The following is a 25,309-nucleotide window of genomic DNA, read 5'->3' on the forward strand; positions in this document are numbered from 1 at the left end:
TTCTACCTGTTTGCAGGTGTTTATTTTTGCTAGCTGGGGAGTCAGTGGTCACAACAGTCTGGGCCTCAGAACAGAAGTGGGAGAGTGGTTTAGAGCTATTCGGAGTCCTCCAGAGAGTGGAAGATGTGGTCAAGGTCCTCCTCTGGCCCCTGGAGCACCTGACGATACATCACGGGCCACGGCTGGGGCACTTCCTCATCTTGGACCTCCTCGTACGTCGGATGGTGGAGGCTGTCAAGATCTAGTTCTGGACCATAGTGAGGGTTCCGAAAACGGCTCAGGATGTCTTCAGTCTCCACCCAGGTCATGGCATCTGGGGAGAGGCAGAAATAGATGTAGCCTCAGTCTCCCTCACAAGTTCCTCCTCACTGGCCTTCTGTCCAAATGGCCCCCATGATGTGGCCTTGGTCCCACTCTGACCTGAACGCTTTTCCTCAGCAGCTGCAAGCTTCTGCTTGGGCACAGGCAGCAGTGCCCCTAGCTGGTGGTCCTTCTCCAGGGGCTCCAAGGCTTTGGCACCCAAGGCCCTGCCAGCATGAGTAGGGTAAGGTTCACACACAGGTGGGAAGAATCAGACATGGCCAGCCCCACTTCAGAAGACATTCTCTGCCCCCCTGATGGGGGCAGCTGATGGACCTGGGAAGCTACTCCATACCCACCCACTTTATCAACTGCCCTGTAAGACCCGGGATGAGTACATGGCGTTGTGCCCCTAGCATCTCTAAAGCACTGGGTACAGGGGTGGGGTCTGAGAAGGTCAGAGCCTTCCCTGGGCAGGGTCCTCAAGGGCGAGGGAGGTAATACATTATGCTGTTCTAAAACTTAGTTCACTGGAGGCTGCAGGGAGAACTGAGTCTGGGAGATGGCCAGGGGTCCCAGGGAGATGACCAGGAGTTCCTGGGAGATGGCTTGGGGTCCTTGGGAGATGGCCTGGGGCTCCTGGGAGGGAACTCCCAAGGAGGCATCTGTAGGATTTGAGTATCACCTCCTAAAAGCTTCTGAAGAGCCATGTTCTCCATCCCCCACTGCACCAGGCCACACTTGCCTTCTGGGGCACTTACTTCTCTGTTTCCTGCTCAAGGATCACATGTTTGCCTTTGGTCTTGACAGGGACCTAGGAGAGTAAGTCACAGGTGGAGATTTTGCCAGTTAGTAGCCCAAGGTTGGAAGACACCCAGGGAGAGGCCACTCTCAGACCCACATACAGACAGGGCTTCAGCTCAACCTGTGTTTAACTCTAGGGGGATAAAGGTCACTGTGGCTATCAGGATTACAGATAAGGAATTTAGGACCCCAGCCTGTCCCCGAATGGCCAGCCTACCTGAAAACCTGGCCAGCTTAGGAGAAAGTAGAGTTCTTTAGCAGGAACCTGGGGCTCACCTTGGACTCTGCACCCTCACTACACCCCGGATTTTTGCAACAGTTAAAGCTGTGCTTGCCCCTCCCAAATCCTGGCTAGTGGCCCAGAAGGTAGTCAGCTCCTCTGAATTTAACACCTTTGAGACGAAGTACCAGGGGAAGTGACGCAAAGGACGACCCTGAGGAAGTGACCAGCTCTAAGAAGCTGTGGATGGCTGAGAAGGGTGGGCCTTCCCCATCCTCTTTCATAGCCACGTGTGCAGACTGAGTGGACTTGGCCCAGAGCAAGCTCAGTTCATTTCATACTGGGCCCTCTGTTACCAGTCTAGACCACACCCTCAGTGAGTACGTCAGGCTAAGTATGGAGAAGACTCACCTCACACAGGGTCTTCCGAGGTGTTTTCAACGTCCATGTCCCCACCTCTAATCTGTGTCATGAAGCCCATATCCTTCCATCCTGGGGTCATCTGAGTGTCATAGAGACCCATATCCCTACCTGGTAACATGGGTGCCATGGAGGACCATGTTCCCTCATCCTGGGATCACCTGGGTGTCATAGAGATTCACATCCCCATGTGGTTACATGGGTGTGATGGAGACCCATGTCCTTCGGGTCACTTGGATGTTATGGAAGCCCATATCCTCACCTAGTAACCTGAGTGTCATGGAGATTGTCCACTAGACCCCAGAAGGGTCCATGCCCTTCTCTTCCTGAGGCCCCTCCTCAATGCTCACATGGTGCAGCTACCACATTCACCACATAGCCTCTGCCTTGCCTCCCCTCTCCTTGCCCAGCTTGGGGTGGAGAAAAAGAGGCCCTTTCCAATACTCCATGCTAACTGGGCAGAGGTTGGCAGCCAGAGATGGGGCGAGGTAGAGGGGCCCCTGCATACCTGGAGTGCTGGAATTGCACCTGCCTCCTGCAGCAGCACAGCCACCAGACAGGTGGCCAGGAGAAACCTGAGGGACCAGAGAAGGAATGTGAGGTGGTGAGGGGTCACCTCAACTCCTGATGCTCCAGTCAAGACCTACTGGGGCTGGTGGCATGTGTCTTGGACAGAGAGACCAAGGATAGGTCCCTGATAATCCATTGATAGACCTTGACTTTGATCTCACAAGAAAGAACCTGCAGGCAAGATAAGCAAGCAAGATGCTCAGGGCACTCCTGCTCCATGTCTTGAGGCCAAGTTCTCCACCTGTGGCCAAGATACCCCATGCCCTAGGCAGATCCTACTGTGACAGGACACTGGCAGTCAGTGCTGAGGATTCCAGAGGCCATACAAGGACACACATGTGGGCCTGCACACACCTATGCATGACAGCATCGACAGGATGGATGGAGGCCCTAGCACAATGCCATGCCACAACACCCCTGAGGCCACAACCCATGGTATTGGGGGTAGGGTAACTTCTAGTAGGCTCTCAGGTGGCCAGTAGCCCCAGCCCCATCATGCAGAACAGAAGGAATGGCAGGTATTTCTGAACATGTGATTGTAGAAAGGTATTCATGTGTGTGAAGTATGCATGTGTTTATGTTATATGATATGCATGTGTATGCATGCATGTGCATGGTGTGTGTGTGTGTGTACTAAAGCCTCAAAGAAACCTTCTCTCTTCTCTGTGATTCAGCACTTTGTGATAGGTGCTGGGGAATGCCTTTCTGTATGCTGTGAATATGTGTTGCTCTGATTGGTTGATAAATAAAGCTGCATTGGCTTATGGCAAGGCAGCTTAGAGGCAGGAGGGAAATCCAAGCAAAGATACAGGAAAGAGACAGGAAGGAGGAGAGATGCCAGCCACAGCCAAAGGAGCAGCAAGATGCCAGCAGACTGGTGAAGCCATGGAACACATAGCAAAATATAGATTAACAGAAATGGGTTAATTTAAGATATAAGAGCTAGCTAGCAAGAGGCCTGCCATAGGCCATATAATTGGTAATTAATATTAAGCCTCTGAATGATTATTTTATAAATGGCTGAAGGACCGCAGGGCCGGGCAGGACCTGAGAAAACTTCCTACTAGAATAGGGGTCAAAAGACAGCAGGTGGGGATCTGGCCAGATAGGGTTGAGTAGCCCCGTCTTACCTCAGAACCCCTAGACAGAGGCCTATTTGTATGCTGGGCAGAGAGATGAACATGGAGAACCTCGTGCTAGCCCTTTTGTCCTCTCTCTCCTCTCCCTCCATGATAATTCAGGTCCTACAGGGGTCCAAGGTCTCCCTGAAAATTAAGCCCTAGCCTGATTCCTGCCCTGCCTATACTCCCGCCAGCCGTCAAAGGCCTGCTACATATTCCCCTGCCTCCCCTCCCCTGCCACTGTCCCCTTTCTTTTGGGCCATCACAGCCTCGAATTGTTGCCTCTTGCCAGGGGCCCTTTAGGATCTAATGTTCTACTGGCCTAGGGACCCCATGGGACAACTCACCCTCATGCATATCTGGAGGCCACTTGGGCTGCTCTTATAGGTAAATCCTGGATTTCAGACCTGAGGGTGGGTGTTTTACAGAAAAGAGAGGGTCTTTCCCTCCCTCTCTCCTTCCTTCCTTTCTTCCCCTAAGATACTACCCTGGAATCAGGCTTCAGATGGGGATGGACTAACACCCAGGGCCTATCTCTAAGCCAGAGCTCCTGGATTCAGACCCAGTGTGGCCCTAACCACACAGCCAGGCCCACCCTGGCCAATGCCCAGCTGCCAACTCTTATGGGTAGGAAAGTTAGGACCCAGGGGCCATGGCATCACCTCTTCATGACTGGGGCTCCCTCTCGGTGCTGAGGAGCTCTAGGCGAGTAGAGAAGCTGCAGATTCCAGTGTCCAGGTGCCTGGTCCTCTTCCTCCCAACCCTGGCTGCTTAGGATTTTATTGCCCCTACGTGGGTGTGTCTGACCAGAGGTCAGGGGCCAGCAATCACCTAGCCGAAGGCTGCCCTGCCCCACCATATAACTTGAGCAGCGAGCACAGACTGAGCCACCGGGAGACTTTTGATCTCTTACCTGTCAGTTCTACCATGACCTGCCCACTTTAGCACCAGATCTCCCACCACAGCACCACTGGCTCCTGTTCCCTCTGGCCACCATAGCTGAAGTCTTCTGCATAGGTAGACACTTGGCTCTGTGCCTTCAAATGTTACCCCTCAGCCCCCTATGGGACTAAGCTTCAGACTGACAGCCACAATACCACTGTAGCTGAGTGTCCCCAGGGCTGGCTCAGGGTGGGGATTCTACAGGATAGAGTAAAGATCATAAAAACGCCAGGCTCTGCAAGGCTTCTTGGCCCCACCCCTTTCTTTTGGGACTCCAGGATAAAGCAGTTGTCACTCCAAGCAAGAGCTGCCCCTTGGGTCGCTCCCACCAAACCATGGATAAGTGGGCATATCACCTTCAGAAAGACTCAGGGAACTGGTGTCCCCTAGTGGCGATAGGCGGTCACTGCAAATAGAGCTTCAGAGAGACCCAAAAGGAAGGAAGCCACCTGGCCTGGGTATGCCCCAGACTGTTGAAATTCGAAGAGACGATATTGAGAAACCACTTGAACTCACAGTACCAGAGATATGTTTATAACAATCTTCCTCAGAGTAATGGGGACAGGCAGCAGCACTGGAAGAAGGCACGCGCCACCCCACCGTGGTCCAACACTCCCTCTGTGAGTCCAAGGTTACCTTGTGTGTTGATTTCAATGAGAATGCCCCCTGCATTGGCTTGTATATTTTAATACTTTGGCCCCAGTTGGTGGAACTGTTTAGGAAGGATTAAGAGGTGTGGCCTTGTTGGGGGAGCTGTGTCACTGAGGGTGGACTTTGAGGTTTATAATGCCCATGCCATTCCCAGTTATCTCTCTCTCCTCCTTTTCCTTTCCCCCTCCCCACTCTTTCTCTGTGTTGTAGGAATCTAACAAAGTCACCATATCTAGGGTAAACATTAGAAGAATATATAGTTGTTTCTAGAAGTATTTTGACCTTGAAGAAATCATTGTGGAAAACAGTGATTGTTTTCCATGATTTATAGAATTATTTTTCTGAGCGAGCTTTACAGCCTTTGTGTGACAATGGCCGTAAGACTCTTGTGGCACACACTTGTGGTTACTGGGTACTGCAAACGTACACAGTAAGGACTGAAGTGTCAGGGATGTGATGTTTTCCTTCAGAAAAACGGAAAGATTAGATCAGGGACTTTGGTCTGAAGAACTTTAACGAATAGATTAGATCAGGGACTTTAGTATGAAGAACTTGTTTACCCAAAAAGCAACTTTGTGTGACAATCCATAAATATGCCTTTGAATCACTGTCTGAGGCTGTTCCTCCCTGTTGCCACACAAGCCCAAAGAATTCATCTTGGAGTGATCTCCTTCTGCCAACGCACACAACACAGAACGCCCGATATTTGGCACCCAAATGAATATCTTAATATAATTACTGATTTTCAACATGCAGAAGGAGTTGTGTCACATATAGAAATGGCTGAACTTATTCCTGATAATTCGGAATTAACTTTATTATTTATACAACTGCAACAGGCAATCTCGGAAAGGCATTACCCACTTTATATTACTCATTCATCTCATACTGTATTAACAAAAGGAAATAAAATTAACTTACTTTAATTTAATTTTAATTAAATTAACTATTAATAAAAATGTATTAAAAGCTTCAAATTTTCATTAAAACATCATGTTAATAGTAAAGGCTTGAAAATTATTTCATAACCTGATGATAAACTAAAAAAATTATTAAAAAAACTGTCCTACTTGTTCTTTACATAATCAAATTCCTTTACCTGTAGGAAGTAATCCTAAGGACACTAAAAAAAAATAAAGTTTGACAAATGAATGTATTTCACTTAACAAATTTTTTTAATTAAAATATATTCATTATACTATTGATACACACTCTGAATTGCAATGGACATCTGCCTTAGGTTCTAAAAAGGCTGATTGTATAATTACACATCTATTAAAGACAATGACTATAATGGACACACTGATAAAAATTAAAACTGATAATGCTCCTGCTTATCATCCAGTAAAATGAAACAATTTTTTACACATTGTAACATAAAACACATTACAGGAATATCGTATAATCCTAAAGGACAAACAATTGTCAAGGTATCTAATCACTCACACTCTAAAAGAGATGCTCTGTAAGCAGAAGGGGGATGCGAGGGTTCCCAGGGATAGATTATATAATGCTTTACTAACTTTAAAATTTTTAAATACTAATGAAGCAGAGACAACAGCTGCTGAAAGGCATTGAATCATAAAAGTCTGCTGGACTGAGTCAGCCTGTGTATTACACGGATGTTTTAACATCAGAATGGAAACCAGGGAAGGTGTTATGATGGAGCTGAGGTTATGCTTATGTTTCTGTAGAGACAAAAAGTTGTGGAAGAAAGAGATACAGGAAGCTCTTAAAGCAGACAGCTGGTCCTCCTACATGGGATAGCTTAAGAAATTGACTGAACAAGGAGAAGCAATAGTTTAGCTGGCTAGGAAACCTTTGAATGCTACAACTTTGTGCCTTGCTCTGTTGTCTGTGGTAACTGTACAGGTAACAGGGACGAATCATACTTACTGTGCTTCATAATCCACCAATTAACAAAGGGTAAGTTGGGGAGATAGAGATATTCCTGTTGTGGTCAATGAATCTTCTCAGCTACCTTTTGTTTCCTGGGGTCAGCCTCCAGCAGCGCAGGATTTGAAGGGAAATCCAGAGTCGGCCTACTGTGACTTTTATCTGAGGGGATTAGGGGAAAGACATACACGCTCTCTTGATGGTTTCCTTTATTCATCTGTATTCTCCTTTCTCTTTTCTTATCTCTATCCAGAAATGTCCCTCTGTCTCTCTTGCTGTATTCCTTCTAACTCTCTTGATGTTCTCCCCCTAGTTTTCTCATTCTTGATGTTTTCTTTCTAACTCTATCTTTATTCTTCCTTATTTCTCATTTTTTTTTTGTTTTGTTTTGTTTTTCGAGACAGGGTTTCTCTGTGAAACAGTCCTGGCTGTCCTGGAATTCACTCTGCAGACCAGGCTGGCCTCGAACTCACAGAGATCCGCCTGCCTCTGCCTCCTGAGTGCTGGGATTAAAGGTGTGCGCCACCACCTGGCCAGCTTTTATTTCTTATTCTTGATGTTTCCTTCTAAGTCCTTCTAATTCTATCTTTATTCTTTCCCTTACAGCTTATATACCCGAGCAAAATCTTTCAGGCAATATAAAAATTACAATGTGGTTACAGTCTATTCTTCAAGTGAATGATTACAATGAACACAAATAAAAAACAGCATGTTTTTTTATCCCTTAATATGATTAAACATTTTATGTATTATAGGTGAAAAACAAATTATCCCAAAAACCCACATACATTCATACCCAAGCAACTTGTTATAGATTAACAGAGTGTGAGCAAGCAAGGTATTCTTTTACTGGCAGGCTGCATTTTGCAGTTAAAAAGAAAGGACCAAATCACTTTACTACTTATCTTGAAAGGTAATCTTACAAGGAATTTTAAAGGAATCACAAATCTAAACTTTTATACATGAAAAACAATCAGTCAGCTCTACTTTAAATCTTTAGGGTATGTACCCATTCATCAATAGTTTTTATATCAGAAGATTGAGGGCAGAAATGGATACAAGGAATTAATCATCACCTTTGGTCATCAACCAATCTTAGCAAGAAAGGCATGTCAGTTAATGATAATTGGGCTGCTTTGTTCTTGTTCCCTGATCTTAAAGAGTTCCTATGTGCCTTTCTAAAACTTTAGATTGTCTTCTTGGGTTTTTCACCTCAAAGCTATTTGACAGAAACATCTTAGTCTTACTTTAAGTTACTTTCAAAGATTTGTTTCACTTATGATGCACTATGAAATCTGTGAACACATCTCCCAACTTTAAGATTAAAAGAATTTAAACTAGCTGGGCTACTGTGAATCAATCATTTTTTCTTAATCATTAACCTAAGCCACAGTCTATATGGCTCCTCAATAGAAACTCATGTGTTCGAGCTGTGTGACACTTCCTTGTTTATATTTTTAATCATCAAAACTCTATTTAAACTAACATTATTATTATCAATTCGACAGTACAGTTTAAGAAGAAATCATCTTCATAATAATCCACAGGTAAACATACCCAGTAGAATGGGATATTTCCATGAGATAAACACACTACATTATAGGCAGAAGGAACTCCCCACACCCATTCACACCATGCCAGATACCAGAGAAAGATGGAAGCAGCAAACATGTAAAGACACAGCAAAAGCAAAAGACATTCTAGAGTCTGTGAACTCGGGGACTTGCCTATGAGATTCATCCATCAAGGATTTTCCTCCTGGTGGGCTGACACCTCAAACTTGAATTGCCACCTGCTGCTCTTCTGACATGGCCACTGGCAGCTACCTGGTCCTCATGACCACAGAGGACCTGATAAGCCTGAGGAAGAGGGTAAGGAAATTATAAATTATGCAGTGGAAGTGCAAGGAATTCCTATTTGTATTGGTAATGGAACTCACTGTCTAAATATAACTTTTCAAATTTGGTTATTTATAGTTTATACTACCAAGGATTTCCATAATAAATTTTATATGCTTCATGCATCTAGTTTTAGAGGACTGTAGATTAATGCTACTAATTCCATAAATCTGATGTTTTGGAAGACGTGGGTTATCAACAAGGAATCTGACTAGATACATTGGCAACAATGTAAAAGTGAGAACCCTCAGGAGCTTGTTAACATCTCCTAAGGGGAAGTCATTGATTGAAGTTCTTATGGCTTCCCTGGAGGAAAACATTCTCACTCAAAGCTGAAACGGTAATGGTATAGTTTGAATGGAACTAGAAAAATTAGCTCTACTGTTGATGAACCTATCCAATGGCATAGAGTTGGAATGTCAGGTCCTATGTTGCAATTTGGAAATTCAGTACAGACTAATTGGAAATTAGCAACCGCCTTATGCCCGCTTAATGCATTGAAAGGGAAGTTAAATGTTAATGATGCTAATTATACTTTGTCCTTTTGATTAAATCAAAGTCCTACCTTTGTAGCATGTGTGCCATTACCTTATATATTATTGAAAGGACCTATACAATGGCACCCTAATAACTATAGTATCATTTGTGAATGCTGTACTCTTCATACATGTATTAATGCTAGTATGTTATCAGACGTCACTTCTGAAAGTTTATATATTCTTAGAGCCAAGGCCAGCAGTCTGGATGCCGGTGAAGCTGTTGAGGCCATGGCAATATTTACCTGTGCTGATTCTAATCCAGAAACTTTCTGAAAGAATATTAGGAAGGACACATTGGATGATTGGACTGGTTATTGCTGTAGTTATGGGAATTATTGCATTGACTGCTACTGCTGCAACAGCTAGATTGGCCCTTCATAAGGAAATTCAAACTGCTGATTTTGTTAGAGACTGGCATCAGCATTCTGCAGAACTTTGGACTCAACAGAATAAAATAGATAGACTTGAAACAAGCTGTGTTACTTTTGGGGGATCAGTTAGTGACTTTGAAAGAAGAAATTAAACTAAAATGTGATTGGAATATTATATTATACCTTTAAGGTTTAATGAAAGCAAATACAATTGGGAAAATATTAAAATGCATTTGTTGAGTCACCCTAATTCTTCTCAAATGATTTATGATTTACAACAAGGAATTAAGGAAACTTTTTCAAATAAATTGCCTGATGTATCTGGGATTATTGTTATGGAAATCCTTACAGATACCATAGCTTAATTTAATCCCATAAATCAGTTTAATAGATTTCTTGTCCTAGCAATTGTTTTAGTTGTTCTTTCTGTGATAACTTTACTGGCTTTAAAATGTTCTCTGGCTTATTTATGTAAGACCATGAGACCACAAAAGAGAAAAGGCTGTCTTCACTGTGTGGCAGTACACTCTTCAATGTAATTAATATAGCTTAAACAAAAGGGGGAAGTGTAGGAGTCTAGCAGAGTCACTGTATCTAGGGTAAACATTAGAATGAGTAGTTGTTTTCTAGAAGTACTTTGAAGAAATCTTTGTGTAAAACAGTGATGGTTAGCCAGGCGGGGGTGGCACACACCTTTAAGTTAAGGTGGAGGCAGAGGCAGGTGCATATCTGTGAGTTCAAGGCCAGGCTGGTCTACAGCACGAGATCTAGGATAGGTACCAAAACTACACAGAGAAACCCTGTCTCGGAAAACAAAAACAAAAACAAAAACAACAACAAAAACAGTGATTGTTTTCCATGATTTATAGAATTATTTTTCTGAGCGAGCTTTACAGCCTTTGTGTGACAATGGCCGTAAGACACTTGTGGCACACACTTGTGGCACACACTTGTGGTTATTGGGTACTGCAAACGTACACAGTAAGGACTGAAGTGTCAGGGATGTGATGTTTTCCTTCAGAAAAACGGATAGATTAGATCAGGGACTTTGGTATGAAGAACTTGTTTACCCAAAAAGCAACTTTGTGTGACAATCAATAAATATGCCTTTGAACGGCTGCTTGAGGTTCAGTCCATCGGAGGCTCTCCCTCCCTGCTGCCTAAAGAATTCATCTTGGAGTGACCTCTTTCTTCGACCAACCCACACAACACAGAACACTTGACCTCTCTCTCTCCTCTCTCCTCTCTCTCTCTCTCTCTCTCTCTCTCTCTCTCTCTCTCTCTCTCTCTCTCTCTCTCTCTCTGTGTGTGTGTGTGTGTGTGCGTGCATGTGTGTGTGTGCCTCATGCATTTGACAAAATAGCATTTGACAAAATCCAGTATCCACTTATGCTTGAAATGACGGTGGGGTGGTGCTGTGGAATAATCCTCTTGTACACTGTAAAGATTTGTCACTCTAATCGGTTTGATAAAACGCTGATTGACCAGTAGCCAGGCAGGAAGTAGAGGCAGGGCAACCAAACTAAGAGGAAGGGCAGAGTCATGAGTCACCAGCCAGATGTAGAGGAAGCAAGATGAGAATGTTATACGGAGAAAAAGTACCAAACCACGTGGATAAACATAGATAAGAATAATGGATTAATTTAAGTGTAGGAGCTAGTTAGTAATGAGCCTGAGCAACTGGACAAGCATTTATAATTAATATCAAGCCTCTGAGTCAATTATTCAGGAAGTGGCCACCGAGTACTTGGGAGTTGCTGACAGGACAGAAACTTCTGCCTACAGGGTGGATATACGACTCGGCAGTTAAGAGGGTGTACAGCTCTTGCAGAGGACCACAATTCAGTTCCGGGCATCCATCCTGGGCAGCTAACACTCACCCGTAACTTCTGGTAACTCCATCTTTAGGGGATCTAATACACTTTTGGCCTCCATGGCTACCTACACAGGTAAATACATATGTGCACACACATATATATACATGCATAAATTTAAAAGTAAATTTTTTAAAGAAAAGACATTTAACTAGGGTTAGGCTATATTTTTAATCCTCAGCACTGAAAGTGAGGAGACTAGGAAGAGAGCTTTCTAAACCTAATGAAATAAAAAAAAAAAAATTTTCCCCCAAGAAACGTACAGCAAGCATCTTTCTTACTTACTTATTTGTGCTTGCTCTTTTTTTTTTTTTAAATTGGAACAGTGTGTCTTGCTATGTAACCCAGACTGTCCTTAAACTCATGATCTTCCTTGATTACCCTCCTGAGTATTGGGATTACAGGTGTGTATATTCATGTGCTGAAAGCATCAAATTTAGTGGTGAAGGACTGACAGAGCTCACCCTAGACTGTGAGCAGGACGGGAACACTGCTTTAGTGGTGAAGGACTGACAGAGCCCACCTTAGACTGTGAGCAGGACGGGAACACTGCTTTAGTGGTGAAGGACTGACAGAGCCCACCTTAGACTGTGAGCAGGACGAGAACACTGCTTTCTCTCCACTCTGTATATGCAGGAGCTTCAGCGATGAATATCAAGAACATTAGGGCAAATCAAATAACACAGATGCAGGAAGACACATACTGGATAAACCCAATTTAATTTGGAATGGAGAATGTGGGGATCAGGAAGAAAGTTGAAGGGTGCTTGCCAGGGCTATGGAGTAGGAAGGTGTTGTCACAGGGCACTAACTACAAGTGGAAAGATGAACAATTTATGATGCGGGAAGTCAATGAACAGTGTGGGTAGTGATGTATGCATTAGTTTGTAGGACCATGGAGATCATTACACAATGCATGTATATATGAAATGTAGTTTGTTTCTTGAATGTATACAGTCTTCATCAACTAGCTGTCTATTATAATGTTAGAGACTTTCTAGAGACGCTTTCTACCACTGAGCTACATTTTCACCTCTTTCAACTAGTTATTTTAAAATGAGTGGTCAGTGCCTTTAATCCCAGCACTGGGGAGGAAGAGGCAGGTGGATCTGAGTTTGAAACCAGCTTGGTCTACTCTAGGAGCCAAAGCTACATTTTTAAGTTTTAATTGCTATGCCTTAGAGATCCATGAAACAAAAATGCCTTTGATCCACAAGCCCCTTGCCCAAGGACAGATAGTTCCTGAAATGCTGGAGGCTATTGTTTATGGGAGATAACAAACCATGTGTTTTCACTCCCTTAAGCAAGTTTGTTTGACCCATCTGCATTGAATGTGCTTGATCACATGTGGGTGGAAGGTTCACAGGCAGGAAATAGGTCAGGATGTACTCTTACCCATGATTGGATGTAAGCTAGAGGTACATCAGGATGTATGCTTGCCCCTGATTGGACCTGATGGGAAATACTTAAGCTGCTGCAAAACTTGATTTGGAGCCCTTTCCCAGAAACCTGGGTGTGGACTGGCCAGAGCCCATCCACCTGGCTAGTATTTAATTAAAGCTTATTTCAAATTTGGCTTTAACTGTGGTAGTGGTCTTATTCTTGATCGATGGGATTAACACTACATTGCAAGTTCCAGGACAGCTGGGGCTACATAGGAATAAAAAAATAAATAAAAATGTTGCAGAATACTTGTTTAACTATGTAAAGATGTGTGTTGCTTTTTTTGTTTGTTTGTTTGTTTTTTCTTCTTTTTGGTTTTTTGAGACAGGGTTTCTCTCTGTATCTTTTGCACCTTTCCTGGAACTCACTTTGTAGAGTGCTGGGATTAAAGGCGTGTGCCACCTCCACCACGGCGTGTTGCTGTTTTTGCCTTGCCTGTCTAAGGCACCTGATTGGCCTAATAAAAACCTGAATGACCAATAATGAGAGAGGAGGTATAGGTGGAACTTCCAGGCAGGGAAAGTAAATAGGAGGAGGAATTTAGGCTCGAAAAAGAAGAGAGGAAAGGAGATGCCAGAGGCCAGACAGACAGACATGGAGGAAGCAGAAAAGTGGGACATACAGACTGAAAGGAAAGTAAAATTGTTATTTATTTGGCAACATTATTTACCAGGCATGAGAAAACACGAGGTATAACAGAACCCACTATAAGAGTTTTTATTAAGAAAGGGAAAGGATGGAGGTGGATAGGCCTACAGAAAAGAAAGGTGCAGGGAGGGGGGTGTGCTACTTCTAGCAAGAAGGAGAGGGAGCAGGGAGTGGGTAGAGCCTGCTTTTATAGGTCACCTGGCACACGTATATATGGGCTTACATAGCTAAACCACACATGCACATAGATTATATGATCACGCTGTGTGCAGATTATGTGACCACACTGCACACGGATTATGTAAAACATAAGGCCCTGGAATAACTAAGCATTTTGCCTGACTGGTGACAGCACATTCGGTCATGTGACTCCAGAAGTGGCTAGGAATAATAAGAAAAATGCTCCAAAGCAAAATGTAGATGAATAAAAGCAAGTTAAATTAAGTTAAAAGAGCCACTGAGACAAGCCTAAGTTAAGGCCAGGCATTCAAAACTAGTAATAAGTCTCCGTGTCTTTATCTGGGAGCTGGTTGGCAGTCCAAAGAAAATTCCAACTACATAAAAATAGATAGATAGATAGATAGATAGATAGATAGATAGATAGATAGATAGATAGAAAAAGAAAGGAAAGAACTGGGCATTGTGGAGAACACTTGTAATCCCAACACTCAGGAGGCGAGGGCCAAGAGAATAACAAGTTCAAGGCTAGACTGGTCTACATAGATAAGATTATACCCCAAGGTATCTTTATCCTTAATCTCCTAATAATGTAACTTTGGGAGGGGTGAAAATTGTCGTGCAAGCAAAGCATATCTATCCAAAAATGGAAGAGAGACAAGGCTTTTGATGAACTCCTGACTCCTGAAATGAGGAAAAGAAAATCCAGAAGCTTGAGTTCCCTGCCAAGATGCCAGAAGCAGAGAGCTGGAAATGAACAAGACAGAAAACAAATTAGTGCAGTTGCTTGGGGAGAGAGACACCTTTGCTTTCAACATTAATAACTACTTCTAATAATTAATAATTAACAACATTAATATTCCATCAACATCTGATGACCAGGACAGAGGTTGAAGCACATGAGCCTGGTCAAAGGCCGACTCCTCATTTCATGGCTGTAGCAGGAAAGAATGAGCAGGAAGACCTTTGTACTGAACTGTCACTGTTGAGAGGTCTAGGGGTCTTCTCTGCCAGTTAAAGAATTGAAAGGCAGCTGGGTGTGGTGGTGCATGCCTTTAATCTCAGCACTCGGGAGACAGAAGCAGGGGGATCTCTGTGAGTTGGAGGCCAGCCTGGTCTACAGAGCGAGGTCCAGGACAGCCAGGGCTACACACAGAAAAACCCTGTTGTGAACTCCCCGCCCCCAAAAAAGAAATGAGAGGCAGGAAAAAATCTTGAGCACAGCAGGTAGCAGGTAGCTGCTGAGGAACTCAAACATCACAGGCAGCAGCAGACAGAATCACCAGCTGTAGAAAGATGGTTATTGGGGGGGAGGGGACACACACATATACAGCAGACACACAGAAAACAAGACCCTCAGCAAAGCAGAGGGGGGACTTGGGAAGCCAAAAATGCAATCTCTTCTCTAGAGCTGGGATTTTTTAAAGTCTCTGGAGAGTCTTCCTCCCCTAAGTTACGGTTGGTTGCTAAGTTTGAAGAAAGATAGGGTGGTTGATCGGTCCATAACTGTTATGTAAACATGTCCTGGGGCCTTGAACTTGTTGAACCAGACCATTGGCAGGGCCTGCTGAAGGGAGAAAAAGCCTACAAGTTTTAAATTGGAAGGCTTTTGTCTCAGGTCAGAAGCGGGGAGAAGTGAGGTATGGCCTCTCTCCCTGTCTGCCTACCAGGGAGCCTGTTTAACTCTTTTTTTTTTTTTTTGAGAAGACAAGGTTGGACAAAGACTGTGATATTTTCTCTATGAGAGAAATTAGTTTTTAGGCCACTGGTGACTCTGAGTGGAAGGATACTAAGATACACACTCAACAGGCATCCTCTGGTCTGGACCTCCTATGATCACTTAGCAGACTTCCTTTCAGACTAGGAGCTGGACAGTGCTTTCACAACTGAGTGGATGGGGCTCAGCACAGCCAAGTGCCATAAGGACACCTTCCTTGGCAATCTCAAAGGATTTGGCCAGAGCCTACAGAGCTCCCGGGCATGCTGAAGGTTCCAAAGGTTTTTCCCAGTGAGCCAAACCTACCCTCACACCAGAGAGACCCTTTAAAATGTTACTACCTCATATCATGGAAAAAGCAACAAATTTACATATTGCTGTTACATTCCCGCTTATTATTTATTTGGAGGTTTTTTGTGCAAAATTTATTATTTCTAGATTTTTGCATAGCCTGACAATGGCCAATAAAACTGTTTTATCTCAAAAAAATTTAAAAAACTCTTAAAAAACTCAATAACAAGAAGACAAACAGCCCCACTGAAAAATATTTAGAACATCTCAGTTGATCTCTCACTAAAGAAGACAGGCAGATGACTAACGGCCCCATGAGAAGGTGCTGAGCTTCGGTCGTTAGAGTAATATGGATGCAAATGGCAAAGTGCACCACGCGTGCCTGGGAGGATATTGCTCCTGCCTGGATTGTGTCTCACCTAAAGTCCTACTCCTGCCTGGATTGTGTCTCCCCTAAAGTCCTACACTGAAGTTTTAAACATTTAGAATGCAACTGTATTTGTAGACAGGGTCTTTTTAAAAGGCTGTTAAGGGCTATCTTAAGTTAGAGTTTCTTCTGCTGTGATGAAACACCATGACCAAAAAACAAGATGGAGAGGGAAGGGTTTAATGGGCTTATATAAGCTTCCACATTGTAGTTCATCACTGAAGGAAGTCAGGACAGGCACTCAAACAGGGCAGGAACCTGAAGACCAGAGCTGAGGCAGAGGCCATGGAGGGGTGCTGCTTACTGGCTTGCTCCACATGGCATTATCAGTCCATTTTCTTATAGAACCCAGGACCACCAGCTCAAGGGTGACCCCACCCACAATGAGCAGGCCCCTTCCCCATTAATCACTAATTTAAGAAAATGCTCTACAGGCCGGCCACAGCCCGATCTTGTGGAAGCATTTCCTTAATCAAGGTTTCCTCCTCTCAGAAGACTATAGTTTGTGTCAAGTTGACATAATTTAGCCAGCACAAGAGTTGAGGATTTTGATGAATAATCTTGGTCATCAATTTGACTGCATCTGGGATCAATTAAAACCTAAGCGCTGAGTAGAAGAAGAAAAGCCCTAAATCTTTTTTTTTTTTTTTTTTTTTTTGGTTTTTTTTTTTAATGATGGGAACAAAAATATACCTAAAAGCGAAGCTTCTGGAAAAACCATTTGTTCTTCCCTGTCTTGTATCTTTCCTCAAACTTGACCTTGGCCTCCCGCCTGGCCTTGCGTTTCAGGGCTGGGTCTCTAAAGACATCCTTGTTGACAACTGTTTTGTCCAAGGGGATGTCCACAGAGTACCTTGTGGGCATGAGGTGATTGTAGTTATAAACTTTCACAAAGGACTTGATCTTTGACCTCTTGGCGATTTTCTTCCTAAATCTTGGTAGCAGTCCAAATAAAAGAACATGGAAGAAAGAAACGTCACCTTTTGCTTGTTTGCCCTAACTCGCTGACAAGTTCATCTATCCTGTTGCTTTGGCATCAGAAGCAACTTCTGGATTCCAACACAGACTGGATATCAGCAACTCTTCAGGAGTCCTCCAGGCTTCCAGAACCAACTTGGGACTGCTGAGACATCCAGCCTCATGGATTGAAAAATCACTGAATTCTCAGCCTCCAATGTGAGACAACATTGTTGGACTACCAGGATCACATACTCCCAGCCAATCTAATAAATCTCATACATACGTGTATATTCCTTCTATCAGCTCTGTTCCTTTAGAGAACACTGACTAGTGCAAGGATGTAGCTCAGTTGGTAGAATGCTTGCCAAACATGCACAGAGACTTGAGTCCCAATCATTTATAAGGACCACATAAATGGGTATGGTGGTGCATAGCTGTAATCCCAGCACTCAAGAAGTGGAGTCAAGAAGACCAGGAATTCATCATTATTCTAGGATACACAGAGAAGTCAAGGCCAACAAGGCTACATGAGATGCTGTCTCAAGAAGAAGGATGAGGAGAAGGGGAAGAGGAACAGGAAGATGAAGAAGAGGAGGAGAAGGAGGAAGTGGATAAGTAGTTAATTTAAAATGGGGTCATTGGGGTAGGCCCTAATCCAGTATGGTTGGTGTCCTATTTAGAAGAAATTGGGACAGTGACAGAGACACTGTCTACACAAGTCAAGGAACAGGGTATTAGCAGGACCTGCACCAGCACCTTGATCTCAGAGCTTTGGCCTCCAGAATAATAAGACTAACCATCTGCGGTAGTTTGTTCTGGCCAGCTGGCAGGCTGGTGTCAATGTCTATATAAGACAATAATAAATGGGGGCTATGGATAAATAGGGCTCCTCTACACCGCTGACAAGAATGTAAAATAGTGTTGGGCCTGGAGAGATGGCACTTGACACTCTTGGAGAGAGCCAGAGTTCAGTTCCCAGCACCCACATTGGCAGCTCACAACAGTTCCCAGCATCTACCCAAGAGCAATAACTAACAAAGACTTGGCCAGGGATGTTGTTACATTTCAAGCAACAGACACAAAGGAGAACAACCCAGACATCTGTCCATGAACAAATCACGATGCATGACTGCAACAAGATTCCAGTCAACAGCAAGACTGCTGAGCTCTGGGTACAGAGTGCAGTCACTGTTCACCACCATTCATGGAGAAGCATGTCCACCAGAGATGTCCTGGGTGACACATGGCATACACTCAACCAAACATCTGTCAGTGCCTTCTGCATACTGGCATTATGTACAGTATATTATACACAGACAACAGTGACCAAAATAGACAAGGCCAGTCCTAGGGAAGCTTCCAGCCCAGGAGTTCAGACACTGGCACCTAGAGGAGTACCCTCCGGGCAAGAGGCCAACCTCAGCTGTCCTGACCCCAGGCTCTACTGTGAGATGGTCAGGGGAAGGTTCTGGATCCTCCTTAAATCCAGGAATCCAGCTGGAGGAGCAGCCAGGGCTCCTCTGGTTTGGTGTCTGCACCCTGCAGCAAAGTGATGAAGTGTGAGATCTGGTGTGGTGTATGACTCCGCATGCTGTGTGTCAGGGGTGCAAAGTGTGTGTGAGGTGTGTCTTAGCAGTATGTGAGATGGGGAGAGGTGAAGTGTGTATCAGATATGTGAAATGCGTGTCAGAGGTGTGTGAAGCGTGTGTGTCAGGTGTGTGATTGTGATTAGAGACAGTGCAGAGGCCTGCTGTGGGAGGGGGGTGTGAGGCCACCTGAGCCACAGTGGTCCCTCCTCCAGCCTGCATCTCCATGGCAACCACAGCCTCGTTCTCAGGCTCCAGCCCCTTGCCCGCCCCGCCTGGTGGCGAAGCGTCTGGAACTGCATCCTCCGCATCCACACCGCATCCCCGTCCTCCCGCGACTGCGTCCTGCAGCAACTGCCTGTGAGCTGCCTGTGAGCCATTTCCACGTTTCTCCTTTTGGAATGGGGACGAGGGGGCCAGAATGTGTGCGTGGGTGTGCAAGGGTGCAGGGATGTGAGAGGTGTGAAGATGGGGGAGCGGGTGCAAGAGCGTGCGAGTGTGCGCGTGTGGGATGTATGTGCAAGAATATGGGTGTAGGGGATGAGAGTCTATGTGGGAGTAATTTGGCTAACCTGATGGCTGCCAGAGCGATGGAGCACAGCCATCTCCTCCCCGTGGTCTCCACTAGAAATCGGGCTGGCCCTGCTGGCTTGGGTGGAGGATGATCATTAGACCTCTCGGGACAGCTGGGGGAAGCTCTGCTGACTTGAGGTGGAGTGGTCCCTAGACCTCGAGGTATGTCGAGAAACCCCTACAGGTCAATGGCAGCCTGGACATTATAAAGAATTATGGCTGCTCAGACAGCACAAATCTCATATGAGGCTGGAATTCCCCATCCTGGGCATAGTAGGGTAGCAGAGACAGTGGGACAGTTGGACCTCAGCCCACCCAGTCCATGGTGACTGCAGCCCCCTCCCTGTGGGCTGGCTCCACCTCTGCAGGTCCGGGAGAGCCAGTGGGAGCTGTACATCCCCAAGGTGGCCCAGGGGCACGAATCTCAGCTCCTGTTCGGTTCCGTCTGCTGTGGGGGTGGGGTGAAGAAAAGGGGAAACAGCCAGATGGGGAGAAAGAGGTCAGCAGAAGGGGTGTTGACCAGAGCATTGAGTCTGTCTGCTGTCTGCGCATGGGAGGGCATGATGGGGGTCGCTGCGTGAAGGTTCGAGGAGGGTGGGAGGTAGGGCAGCCACTTGTCTCAAACCACCTGCCGCAGCTCGCCTGGCTCCGGATGCTGGGCCACAGGTGGCTGGTGAGTGTGGGGAACTGCGAGCAACCGTGTACCTCCTCTCTGTCCCCCTTTGCTTGGGCCCCCGCAGAACAACAGCCCTTAAAACTAGAGGCAAACCACTACCTACAGGGCTGGGATGCAAGCAGACCAGGGTGGGCGCTGCGGCAGGGCTGTGGCGTGGGGTTGTTTGGGGAGCAGGACGAGGGCAGGAGTCCGCACCAACATGCCCTTCTGTGTGACGCAGCATGAAAGAGTGCGTGTGAAAGTGAGTCTGTGACCTCTAGCCCAGCTTTTATGGGCTTTCAAGTAAGAGTCCGCATCCCTCATCGTTTGTCCGTCAACATCCTGTCGGTGCGCAACCCCTAGATCGTGACCAGAGATGCCCCGCCCCGTCCCCCGGAGAGCACTGCGAATGAGCAGCAAATCCTTAGGAGACAAAAATGACAGAGTAGGATGGAGGAAGGACCCGTGGGTGGTGTTGGGACGCCTTCCTAATTCTAAAGCTTTATGACCCCTGCCATCTCCCAGCGAGTGCCCCCAAGATCCAGAATGGACTCTTTTGGTGTGCTGAGAGGAGGGGAGAGTTTACACAGAGCCCTTGGTTTGCGATGTTCTGCCTAGCTATGGAGGACTAGAAACTTGACATGGTGCTGGGGGGGCGGGGGGGAACCTGCCTCCGTTGCCATGGGAACCCACGGTGACGTAAACTAGCCCTCGGCTGCGTCACCGTGGCAACCAAAGGCGGATTTCGAAGGAAGGGAGGGAGGGGTCTCTTGCTGATGGTAGTAGAGACTGGAATGCGTGGGGAGGACGCCATCTTCTGTCGGTTTCCATTTTCCTGGTTCTTTTGCCTCCGCTTATCACCTGGCCAGCCGTTTATATTCTTTATAATAATTTCCTGTCCATCTCTATCACAATGTCCATCGGGTTGCCCCTAAGCCATCCGATTTCCCACGTACCCAGGGCCAACGTAGATAGAGCCAGCTCCCTCCTTAGGACTGGATCCACCTCTTAAAGAGGTTCTTTGTTGACAACTGCCTGATCTCTGTAAGGGCTGGGCCAGGCGGAAGGTCACAGGTGTAACACACATCAGAGGGACCAGTGTCTTCGAGGGCCCGCCTGAGATGGGGGAGAGAGTGTAGATGCTGTTTTTCCCCCTCCTCTTCATAACCATACCTTCCTCATCCCCTACCCAGCCTTCCTTCTCTACTTTCTTGCCCTGGGAAGTTCTGCACCCAGCTGTCCCTAACACTGGACAGCTCTGAAACACCATCTCCTCTGTGTTCCTCGGGGCTGTCACATCTATGTGGCCCCGCCAGTAGAGAGGGAGAAGCAGTGGTTATCTGCAGGTCTGGAGGGCAGCTGGCCTTCCGAGGGTGGCTGTCCAAAATAACCACAACTTTTACCATCCTGGAGGCAAGAAGTCCAAAAGCAGATTTCAGCAGAGCCCTGCTTCTGCTGAAGCTTCCAGAGGGTCTTCCTTTGCTCCTTCCAGTCTCTGCTGTCCTGAGCAGTCTTTGGATAGCAGCTGCGTCACTACAGCCTGCCTCCATCTGCAGAAGGCATTCCCCTTAGGTCCAAATCCTCTTGTAAGGATGCCCACAGTGGATAACCCGCCCCTACCAGTTCTAATAAGACTTCATCTTAACTCCATTACAACTCTAAGGACTGTTTCAAATAAAGTCTCTTTCACAGATACTAAGAGTTAAAACTTGGTGTCCTCTTTGTGGGGACATCAGTTAACCCACAACATCCTGTTGTCACTTGTGCATTGTAAATATCGCCCAGTTAAGGTTTCTGTTTCTCCTCTTTGAAGGTCTTGTCTTGATAGGCAGGGATTTTTAATTTCAACATGGAAGGTAATTTTATTGAGATTTCCTCTTATGAAAGGAAATCTGGTGAAATCTGAATGTTGCTGGTGAAATCTCCCTCTTCCTGAGATTGGAAACATTCTCCTGTATTGTCTTGGAAGTGCTTTGTTGTCTCAGTTTTCCATATTCATGCACCCAGAATAAATTATTGTGTTCATGTGTGCATTGTATGTACACACACGTGTGCTCATTATGTGTGTTCAAATATGCATGTAGTGATGAGATCTGCTTCACTCCAAGTGGACTTTAAGACACAAGCAGCCTCTCCGCTATTAACTGAGGTCTGAATGTATAGAATGTGTCAAATGTGTTTCTCTCCACAAGGCATCAGCAGCACTAATGTACACTGCTGTGTTCAAGGCAGGCACCCAGCAGATAGATTTCTTTTGTAAAGACATCTGTGCGTTCCTGTCTTTCTACCTTGTACATAAAATTTTCATGTTTCAAGTTCATCGTAAGTGGAATTTCCTGTCCTGAATGCCCGATCCCACATAACCAACACAAAGACTGAATATGAATTATAAATGGTTGGCTGATAGATCAGGCTTGTTACTAGCTAACTCTTACATTTAAATTAACCCATTTCTATTAATCTATGTATTGCCACGTGGCTTGTGGTTTTACCTGTCCTCTAGCATATCTTGCTTTCTGGGCGCTGGCTTGCATCTCTCTTGACTGCCCTGACTCGGCCTTTCTCTCCCAGCATTCTCCCTGTGTCAGGCTGCCTTGACCAATCTCTTTCTGCCCTGCTGTTGGCCAATCAGCTTTATTATTAGCAATTCATAAACAAATTTGTTGGAATTTTGATTGGGAGTTGTTGATTCTACATATACAGTCAGAGATGTTTAAGCATAAAGACCTCCAAAATCTGCCCTAGAGAGCCTTCCCTACTTGATGGAGGATTCTGACGTTCCTTGGCCCCCCAGTCAATATTTCATGGCTTTCCATGTGGAGCACTTGCCCATAATCTCTGTCCTGGGCTTTGAAACTATTTAAATAGAATCTTAGCTGGCTTACCATGGGGTGAGGCAAGATGCTCTTGAGTTCAAGGCCAGCCTTGAACTATAGAGGACTATATAGTGAGACCCAACTTCATAAAAAAAAAAAAAAAGAAAGAAAGAACTGGATCTGGTGAGATAGTTCAGTGGTTAAGAGCATAGAGGACCTAAGTTGCATTCTAAGCACCCACATCAGGCAGCTCCCAGCTTCCTGTAACTTCAGTTCCAGAGGATCTGACACCTTTAGCTTCTGAGGACAACTGCATGAACAGATACACACAAACTCCAGTTCCGGAGGAATGTGTCGCCTTCTTCTGACCTCTGCAAGTGGACACAGACACACACTCAGGCAAAACATAATAAAATAAATTTGCACATAGACACATATAATTAAAAATAATAAAAAAAAATTAACACACTTTTTTCTCAAAAATATTTTTGCCACTGACATAGAAATATATCTGCTTTCTAAGAACTCAAATTTAACTGGACTTTATCATTTTAAAATGTTTGTGTGTATGAGTGTTTTACATGTATGTTTGTGTGTGCACCACATGTATTTCTGGTACCCATGGAGTTCAGAAGAGACCATTGGATCCCCTAGAACTGGAGTTACAGATAGCTGTGAGCTGTTTTGTAGGTGCTAGGAACTGAACAGAGGTCCTCTGGAAGAATAGCCAGTACTCTTAACCACTGAGCCCTTCAAATTTTTTATTGCACTTATTTATTGTGTGTGAGTGAGCACCCTTATGTCATGGCACACATGTGGAAGTCAGAGCACAACTGCATGAGGCAGTTTTCTCCTTCTACCAGGTGAGTCCTGGGGATTGAACTCAGGTTTTCAGACTTGGCAGCGAGTGCTTTTACCCACTCAGCCATCTCACTGACCCTGGACTCTTTCATTTTTTATACTTTATATGTGGAGGATTTGTCTTTGCATTTAAACACAAAAGCTATTTCATCCATGAATACTCTGCACTGCTCTCTGGACCTCTGGCCTGGTTCCTTTGCCTGGTGAAACTGTGCTGGCTGAGCACGCAGGACCACAGTTTCCGGCACTTCATCAGCTGTGTTAGTCACTGTTCTATTACTGTGAAGAGACACCATGACCAAGGCAACTCTTATGAAAGAAAGCATTCAATTGAAGGCTTGCTTACAGTTTTGGAGGTTTAGTCTATTATCATCATGAAGAGGAGCATGGCAGCAGGAATGGCAGGCATGGTATTGGAGAAGTAGCTGAGAGCTACATCCTGATTCACAGGCAGACACACACACACACACACACACACACACACACACACACACACACACAGCCTGGCTTGGGCTTTTGAAACCTCAAAGCTCACTCCCAGTGACACACTTCCTCCAACAAGGCCACAGCTCCTAATCCTTCTAATCCTTTTAAATAGTGTCACTCCCTAGTGACTAAGAATTCAACTATATGAGCCTATGCAGGCCATTCTTATGCAAATCACCACATCAGCCCAGGTCATCTACATCTCCACGGTCTCCAAAACAGAAGGCCCAAATTCAAGCCATATGTGATGATGCACACCTGTAATCCAGGACTCAGGAATCTGAGGAAGGAGGGTCAGAAATTCAAGGTCAGCCCGGACTATATGAGACTCTGTTTCAAAAGACAAAATAAAGAAAAATAATAACAAAACTTATGTTCATTAATCTGTTGGGTTTTTTGTGTGTCTAACCTTCATGGAGTTTAGGAACATTCTCCCTCTGCCCTAATTGTGCAAACAAATTTTTTTAATTTGTGAATGAACTTCAAGTCTTACCAAATATCTTTTTGACTCCTGATAAAACCACCCAGATGATTATCTCCTTTAGGCTGTTAATGTAGAGATAGCTTTTTTTTCTTTTCTTTTTTTTTCTGGGGGAAGGGGACATGGGGGGATTGGGGAGTATCAAGACAGGGTTTCTCTGTGTAGCCTTGACTGTCCTGGAACTCAATATGTAGACCAGACTGGCCTCAAACTCATAGAGATCTTCCAGCCTCTGCCTCCCAAATGCTGGGGTTAAAGGCATGCACCACCGCTGTCTGACTATTTTTTATATTTACTTATTTATTTGGTTTTGGAGGGGTTTTTTTTTGGGGGGGGGGGTTGTTGTTTTTTGTTTGTTGGTTGGTTGGTTTGGTTTGGTTTGGTTTGGGTTTTTGTTTTGTTTTGCTTTTTGAAATAGGATTTCTCTTTGTAGCCCTTGCTGTCCTGGAACTCTGCCTCCCAGGTGCTGGAATTAAAGGCATATGCCACCACAACCAGCCTTTCTTATTTTTAAATTTTTTTCTTTTATTTGTATAGGTATTTTACCTGAATGTATGTCTGAGTACCATGTGAGTGTCTCAT

At 45.0% G+C, this 25,309-nt stretch overlaps 2 protein-coding genes across 6 annotated transcripts in view; one reads left to right on the forward strand and one right to left on the reverse strand.

The window, feature by feature from the left end:
• On the reverse strand, positions 1–20,706 carry Prap1 (proline rich acidic protein 1). 2 transcript variants are annotated; one of them, XM_059264950.1, is made up of 6 exons: positions 20,208–20,706; positions 8,652–8,783; positions 2,253–2,319; positions 1,062–1,114; positions 421–527; positions 1–313 (listed from the first exon to the last, which is right to left on the reverse strand). In XM_059264950.1, exons 2-6 carry the CDS (start codon positions 8,666–8,668, stop codon positions 96–98), a joined length of 462 nt encoding a protein of 153 aa, XP_059120933.1. In that variant the 5' UTR covers positions 8,669–8,783; positions 20,208–20,706; the 3' UTR covers positions 1–95. The 2 variants fall into 2 exon arrangements, with proteins under 2 accessions (XP_059120933.1, XP_059120941.1); XM_059264958.1 differs by lacking the exon at positions 20,208–20,706 and adding an exon at positions 19,428–20,185.
• Positions 19,020–25,309, forward strand: part of Caly (calcyon neuron specific vesicular protein) — a 14,318-nt gene continuing 8,028 nt past the window's right edge. Inside the window, exon 1 of one of the 4 annotated variants that reach the window (XM_059264919.1) lies at positions 19,020–19,226. The gene's annotated coding sequence lies outside the window, so the exon portion shown is untranslated. Of the gene's footprint in view, positions 19,227–19,466; positions 19,591–19,910; positions 20,102–20,277; positions 20,387–25,309 lie in introns of those variants that run through there. The other 3 variants (XM_059264934.1, XM_059264926.1, XM_059264939.1) reach the window with 3 other exon arrangements.

The sequence above is a fragment of the Peromyscus eremicus genome, chromosome 1 (assembly GCF_949786415.1).
Source record: "Peromyscus eremicus chromosome 1, PerEre_H2_v1, whole genome shotgun sequence".
Lineage (NCBI taxonomy): Eukaryota > Metazoa > Chordata > Mammalia > Rodentia > Cricetidae > Peromyscus > Peromyscus eremicus.